This window comes from Salvia miltiorrhiza, chromosome 6 (genome assembly GCF_028751815.1).
Source record: "Salvia miltiorrhiza cultivar Shanhuang (shh) chromosome 6, IMPLAD_Smil_shh, whole genome shotgun sequence".
Lineage (NCBI taxonomy): Eukaryota > Viridiplantae > Streptophyta > Magnoliopsida > Lamiales > Lamiaceae > Salvia > Salvia miltiorrhiza.
Window position 1 is genome coordinate 4,800,591 of NC_080392.1, and position 7,514 is coordinate 4,808,104.

Genomic DNA, 7,514 nt, shown 5'->3' on the forward strand with positions numbered 1-7,514 from the left:
TGAAACAATATTAAATTAGTCTGCACGGTGGAAGACATTTTGCACTATATATAACTAATTTCTTCAATACATAGATATTTATACGTACAGTTTTCAACTTATTTATTAAATAAGACCCCAACAAATATTTAATTTAATTTGTTAATTATAAAATAATAAAATGAAATTGAATTAGGGCTATGTAATTTGTTTATTTATTTTATTTTTTTGAGGAAAGGGTATGTAAATTGAGAACGGAGCATATATCTATATATGTGCATGAGATGAGACGTCTGCTTTGTTAATGAGAAGCCCAAATCTACAACCCAAAACATCATTGGCCCAGCAAAGAGGCCCATCTTATTCTAGCTCAATTCTCCCACATCGCCGCAGCAAAACAAGTGTTTTACGTTTATAACAAGCAGTAACGCATTAGAGCTTGTCCCTTCGGGGACATCCGATAAAATTGGAACGATACAGAGAAGATTAGCATGGCCCCTGCGCAAGGATGACACGCATAAATCGAGAAATGGTCCAAATTTTTTTTATATATATTTTTAAAAGTTTAATAAAATAAACTTAACTTTTTTTTTTTTTTTCTTCAAAGACGTCATTAGCCTCTTCGCAGCAGTCTATGCATCCCTTCTTCACCTTCGTCTCAGATTCATCTTCCAGATCGTCCAAAAACTTCCCCAATCACACAGCCATGAAAACCACACCTCAAAATTTCCAGATTTTCTTGCAATCTCCAGACCTCGGAATTGCTACGCGTGCCCTGATTTTTCAAAACCCTAACCCTAATCTCACCCTCCACCACCTTAAGTCCTCTATTTTCCCCGCAGCTTCGATCCCGGAGGGTTCCTCCTTCTTCACTCTCAATGGAAAGCCGCTCTCCGATTCCACTCCCCTCCTGCAAAACCGCCAAATCACCCCGTTCTCCACCCTAACCCTCCACATCCGGTTTCATGGCGGCGGCGGCGACGGGGGCGCCACGGGCGCGGAGTCGCGGGACTGTTATCTGAAGATGTACGCCGTGAAGAAGCCCGACAAGGTCGATCCGCATGAGCAGCGCCTTTCCAAGTGGCTCAATTGCAGTTTATCGAACGAGCCGCTAAGGCCACCGGTGGTGATCGATGCATTGGGGAATTTTTTCAATAAAGAGGCTTTGGTTGAAGCTCTGTTGAAGAAGAACATGCCTAAGCAGTTTTGGTACATTAAGGGTTTGAAGGATATGATCACGGTGGAGCTGACGGAGAGCCCGGGAGCTAAGGAAGATGGGGAGGCGAAGTTCCAGTGCCCAATTACGGGCCTCGAATTCAACGGGAAGTACAAATTCTTCGCGCTCAGGAGCTGCGGCCATGTTTTGAGTGCCAAGGGTTTTAAGGAGGTGAAATCTTCGGCTTGCTTGATTTGTCACCGGGAATTTGTGGAGAGTGATAAAATTGTTATCAATGGGACTGAAGAGGAGGTAAAGGAATTGTGGGAGAAGATGCTGGCGGATAAAAAGGTAAAAGAAAATAGCAAGAAATCGAAGAAGCTCAAGAACGGAGAGGAGGTGGGGCGATTGACTGGGACGAAACATGGTATTGAGGCTAATGGATCACAGAATAAAGCCAAGGCGGCGAATAAGAAGTTTAAGGTTGCTGATTTGGCTCCTGCTCATGCCACCAAGGAAATCTATACTTCGCTCTTCACTTCATCGAAGAAGCAAGATTTCAAAGAGACATATAGTTGCAGATCTTTGCCGCTTGGTCGGAACTGAAAGCTGGTTTCCTAAGGTGGTTTTCAGTGCCTCTTGCTGTTTGTTATGTAAATCTAAAGATGTTCATTGCTCATATCTATAGAGGGCTTGATTGTTCTGTCTTTGGATGATACTAATTCTGATATTGCTCTTACACTATTGAAACTGGGGTGATTTATTAACTTATATTGCTTTTTTGTGAGTTTACTTCGACATCCCCTGCCCATAAAATCCTTAACTTAATGTGCTGATGGCTATCAAGCATATGAAAATTAAGCAAAACTGGATATCTATTATGGTGTGTAAGCATGCTATGATAGTTTGTACCTAAACTGAATCAGTTCCATTTTCTTAACTGAGCATGCCTTTGGCTAAGCAGCATACATTTGACTGTATGGTTACATAAAAGTTTTATCTTTCGATGCATTAGGCTTGATTCCCTTTGGTGCTTGTATAATAGCAGCTCCTATTCTGTAACTAAACGGGGAAGTAAGTGCATGCTTGTATCCTTTTAGTTGGCAAACCAATTGATACACTCAGTATTGCAATTTTAAGAAAAATATGTATATTCCGGTGACGAGTAAAGTCCAACTTTCATTTATTCCCTCCGACCATAAAAAATAATCCTAGTAAGGGATGACATGAATTTTAATAAAAATAGTTATTGTATTATGAGTGAAGAAAAAGTTCCACTTAAAAATGTACTAAAAAATAGTGTTTATAATGATAATAGACACAAATTTTAATAAAAAATAGTTATTGTATTATGAATGAAGAAAAAGTTCCACTTAAAAAATAAAAAAATATTTATAATGATAATTAATTGTATTATGAGTAGAGTTTATATGACCCATCATGTGATAGATAATTTTTAAAAAGGGTCAAGTACCAAATACCCCCAACGTTGGGGCCCCTATCGCGTATAAGACCCTATAGTCAGGGGTAGGCGCTGTTTACTACCTCAACGTGACTAAACCTAAGCAAATCCCCCCAACGTTGGGGCCCCTATCGCGTATAGGACCCTATAGTCAGGTATTAAGTACCAAATACCCCCAACGGTGACTTAATGCAGGGGTATTTGGTATTTGAAGGGGGATTTGCTTAGGTTTAGCCACATTGAGGTAGTAAACAGCGCATACCCTGACTATAGGGTCCTATACGCGATAGGGGCCCCAACGTTGGGGGCATTTGATACTTAACCCTTTTAAAAATAGAAGGAAATTAATTTTTATGGACATCCCAAAATGAAAAAAGATGACTATTTTGTGGACGGATGAAGTATATTTTAATTTAAATTCATTACTTTTACGTGAAAAAGAAGCAGCCTACATCGAGAGAACAAGGGTTGGTCTCCCAAAAATTGCAAATGCCTCTACAGACAAATCTTAAAGAAGAAAGAGGTAACTAGTATGCAAGAAATTTACAAGTACAAGAAGATAGCCAACTTGGCCAATCATCTCAACATTCACCTTTCTGAAATAAGCCTCATTTAATTTCGTAGTTTTTTGCACCGTTATGTGATGCGCAAATTAGTTACTTAAAAGCCAAACTACCACATGCTGGCAAATATGTCAACAAACTGAAGCTAATGGCAGCATTGCTCCAATCTTCGCACTCTGTTTTTGTTTTCCAATGTCCAAAACAATAATTCCGAGAAACCAGCACTCTGTTAACCTAATTTTGCTTCTCGTCGCAGTACCTAAAAGGCAGCAAAAGTGGAACTTCTTAGATTCTGTAACGCACAAATTCACATAAGCTACCAATTACACTGAAGATGTTTGCCAAAATTGGTGCAAAATAGATGCAGTCTTCTTACTTAATTCCCAGAAGATCAGCTTAAGAATGAACGAAGAAAAGAAAGGAATCACATATTAGAGTGACATTAGTTTCAATAAAAAGACAACAAAAAGTAATGATCTATGACATCGGAACCACGCAAGCAACTTTTACATGTTTGCCCAAGTTAGAAAAGATTTCGAACAAGCATCTAGCAGGAAACTACTTATTTTTTGGACTTTGCAGATATGCATATGACTTTCTTATTTAGCTTGCAGCCATAGCTCCACTCTTCTTTCATAGAAAATGCAAACTTAATCCCCTCAACAAAAAAAATGCAACGTAACAAATTTCCTCTTATCAGAACAAAGCCTCTGTCTTTGTTTCTCCAGGAACCATTAAAGAGAGAGAGTTCAAATTTTCTCTTTGTATATTCTAATTGCCAAAACTACTAACTGTTGGACTAACAAAAGGCGATTTCATTCTATAGCAAAACTCAAGTAATTGAAGTTCACATATACTTGCTTTTATTGTTTAAACTCAGGGTCCCTGTTTATTTAGCCTTTCAAATTAATTTCAAATCCGCGAAGTTCTGTATTATAAGGGATGCAAGAAAGCATGACAATCATCAGTCCTGAAGGATGAACATGAACCAAGGTACAACATGCACATTAGGCACTGAGCTGACATCTGGCTTACTTGTGTTACTACTACAGAAGTCTTACTACTAATATTGTCAAATCATAAATTCATGACGATAAGACATCCATTATATACAAGTGATAAACATAAATAGTTGTAAAGAGAAGTACTATTCACAGGTTTTTTTTATATAATACCTCTTCAGCAAATTTAATCAAAATAGTTGTCCTGGGTCGGTGCTGCCCATCCACAGGTACAAAATGAGCTGTTACAACAGCCGGAAAACCGGCGTTATCCAAGACCCCCTTCAAAATGGGAAAAACCACTTAAATCATCCGATAGCATTAACATCATTTTAAAAGCTTCGGTCAATGCAGTATGTACCCTCACAATTCCAGCAACAAATGCTCCGCAGTTGAAAGCACCCATATCCTTGGGAATTGAAATAAATCTACCATACAATTTCCCAGATCAGCAGGATATTGCAGGGAGTAAAGGAAATCTTGCATAATAATGAAAATTAGCCTAATAGAATAACCTGTTGACAAGAAGCTCCTTTTCACTGATCATGTACTCATCTTCATGCTCGGTGCCTTTCTCAAGAGAGTCAGCAACCTGGTGTCGATGTAATGTTAAAACTAAAGTAGCTATGCGCTTAATCTCTAATACTTGGTCGTGAGATTTAAAGCATCAGAATGATCACACAAAATTTAAGATTTTTAAGTCTTAGGGCCAAAAAACTGAACTAAGTTGCACTACTCATTTGATGTAGCACCCTGGGTCTATGAGGAACCCACTGTGCCATCGTATCGCAACTGGGCCCTGCCCCCCCATGGTCTCAGGAGTTACATACAAGGATCAAAAGACCAAACTAAGTTGCATTACTCATACATTTAAAAGAAGGGAAAACAAACATTGTTATGCACAGGTTTGTATAATTCAAGAGTAAAACTTTCCCCATCTTATGTTATGTGACACGTGAAATATTGAACCAATATTTATGCCAATGCTCATCAACCAGGTCAAACTGTTGTAGTTAAAGAAGTTTATTTTTTCATGGCTCATTCAATAAAATCCATTATAGTGTTTCCTTAAGAATCACAATATTAAATCCCTTTTTTGAGATACAAACTAGATATTCCTTAGAAGATGACTAGCATTCGTCTTGAAAAGTAGTCAAAGATGCCATATCCTTTCCAGAGGATATTTTGAAAGCCTACTAAGGGATAAGGATAATATCTCTGATAAAATTGTTAGCAATGCATAGACTGCTCCTAATTAATCATCTACTATGTAGTATGCCAATAGATATAAAAGGTGTAGTCATAAAACAGTATGAGACCAAAACAAAACAGAAGAATCATAGTAAGAATGACTTTGTCCCAACCTTTCCAAACAACACTTTCCATACGGTGCTGTGTATGAAAGACAGAATACCCAATAGCCGTGTCTCCCTCCTGTTACCCTAGAGCATTGGAAAAAGAAAAAATAATTAATACATTTCATAGTTCTAATAATTTTCATATCATTTTTTGACAAATAAAACTGGTTTGCAATATATGAGATGATGAAGTGAAGCGCAAAAGAAATTTAAGGATTTTGTTAATCTGGTCTTCACTAGACGAAGAAATTTTTTGGTTATCAACAACTGATGCCCTAATTATATGCAGATACAAAAGTTGCTCCATGCTACTTAAAGGAAGCTGTGAAACTTTCTATACAAATGTTAGCATGAAGTTCCGAACCTTCTCCCTATGACAAAGCAGTTCCAGAATCCTGGCTCCAACGGCATAGCCAGCATCCTCTAACCTGATCCAGATACAGAAAACTAATCAAGTTTTCCATGTACTGTAAACATCAAATCTGAATTTTGAAGAAAATATACCAGCAATGATGTTTAGTGAAAATATATATTGATTTTAAATCCTCTGAAGATGTTTAATCTATTGACATCAAAACTATATGAACAACAAGCAGTGATATATCATGCTCAATAGCAATGATCACCATCAGGAAGATTAACTGAAAGAAAATGAATAACAACTACCTTCGTTCTAGCTCTGCTATGTTGTCAACTTGAGTCTGATTGTACTGAACAAGCTCCGAAAACAAGAAGGCGAACGCACTCAAACTGACCTGTACCAAATCCTCATTCAATTTACTCGTCGACGCCACAGAATCAATAAAGGGCATAAATAGTCTTCTTCAACAAGCTCTAGTTAATTGTAACCCAATACAATGATGAGTAATCACCCTCCCCCAATTGAAAACAGCAGATTCAATAAATTTATCGTCTTCACAAAATATTCAGTCAAAAACATGAATTCGTCACTCCAAACAACTATTAATGCAAAGCAATGAAACGATCTTCAACAATAAGAGCTTTGATCGAAGACCTTTTATCTCAATTTTAAAAAAACCATCAAATTTATAAGCTTTACGGTGATGGCCGAATAAAGATAAGTTGAGGATCTGAAGCAATAGGATTACCTCTTGTTTCCCTTTACCAATGGGTCTATCTAGCACGTTTGAATATTGCTTGGTTTTCCCAACTCCTACCATTTCTCTTTCACTCTCTAACTGCTACGCAATTTCGTAGTGTCGATTGAGAGGGTGCGTTGCTGGCTTGCAGCAGTTGCGCGAACCAAGCGGCGCAGCTGGATGCTGGGTGAAAACGACGACCTTCCGGTATCGCGTAAATCTTTATTTGTATTTGTATAATCCTTCCTACAAAATAACAATAATCACTTTGGTTATTTTAAGGAAAAACTACGTTTTATAATTTAGGTTTTTTTTTTTTTTTTTTTTTTGAGACGAAACCAAACTATGTATTAATATCGGAGAAAGCAATATCCAGAAGCCATGATGGAAAATCATGCTTCCAAATCATTACATTCGGAAAGGTCGTAGCTCTACTAGCTAACTCGTGTGCAGCCGCATTAGCTTCGCGGCGCATATGACGAAAATCAACCACGATATGTTTCTTAGCGTGTTGAAAAACCTCCCACAATTCGTCACAAAGCGACTCAGAGCCCCGATGAGTGTCGTGAAGAACATGGATAGCCAAGAGTCCGAGTAGAGGACGATTGGTCCCACATCATAATGAAGGCACCACCCAATACCAATCATCATAGCGTGGAGCTCCGCCATGAGGACCGTCTCGGTGAAACCCACCGTCTGACAGGAAGCCATCACCACGTTACCGGCAAAGTCACGGAGAATAAAACCAACCCCCACTTTCTGGCCCAAGCCGTTAAAAGTTGCGTCAACATCCAATCTCAGAACTCGTCGATCTGGTGGCCTCCAAATTCGATCACCTTCAACCGGTAAGATCAATTGGGAGAGGGTAAGGGAGGATCGAGCTTCCTGGTACTGA

At 38.4% G+C, this 7,514-nt stretch overlaps 2 protein-coding genes and 1 non-coding gene across 3 annotated transcripts; 2 read left to right on the top strand and 1 right to left on the bottom strand.

Moving 5' to 3' along the window:
- The first annotated feature begins 408 nt into the window (after window positions 1-408).
- Window positions 409-1,927, top strand: LOC130988108 (uncharacterized). The gene has a single exon (XM_057911867.1). It carries the CDS (start codon window positions 614-616, stop codon window positions 1,739-1,741), a length of 1,128 nt encoding a protein of 375 aa, XP_057767850.1. The 5' UTR covers window positions 409-613; the 3' UTR covers window positions 1,742-1,927.
- On the top strand, window positions 421-523 carry LOC130991093 (U6 spliceosomal RNA). The gene has a single exon (XR_009091056.1). It is a non-coding gene; the product is annotated as a U6 spliceosomal RNA (small nuclear RNA).
- Window positions 1,928-3,002: 1,075 nt separating the features above from the next.
- Window positions 3,003-6,861, bottom strand: LOC130988109 (uncharacterized). The gene is made up of 8 exons (XM_057911868.1): window positions 6,629-6,861; window positions 6,186-6,274; window positions 5,884-5,947; window positions 5,526-5,603; window positions 4,677-4,753; window positions 4,523-4,589; window positions 4,336-4,443; window positions 3,003-3,419 (listed from the first exon to the last, which is right to left on the bottom strand). The coding sequence occupies exons 1-8, from the start codon at window positions 6,698-6,700 to the stop codon at window positions 3,390-3,392; spliced, it is 585 nt and encodes a 194-aa protein (XP_057767851.1). The 5' UTR covers window positions 6,701-6,861; the 3' UTR covers window positions 3,003-3,389.
- Between the last annotated feature and the right edge of the window lie 653 nt (window positions 6,862-7,514).

Coding starts and splice junctions, on each gene's coding strand:
- LOC130988108 (XM_057911867.1), top strand. CDS start 614: ATGCATCCCTTCTTCACCTTCGTCTCAGATTCATCTTCCAGATCGTCC.
- LOC130988109 (XM_057911868.1), bottom strand. CDS start 6,700: ATGGTAGGAGTTGGGAAAACCAAGCAATATTCAAACGTGCTAGATAGA. Junction 4,590..4,676: donor AAGGAGCTTCTTGTCAACAG/GTTATTCTATTA, acceptor ATTGTATGGTAG/ATTTATTTCAATTCCCAAGG. Junction 3,420..4,335: donor TGATTAAATTTGCTGAAGAG/GTATTATATAAA, acceptor GCTGCCTTTTAG/GTACTGCGACGAGAAGCAAA.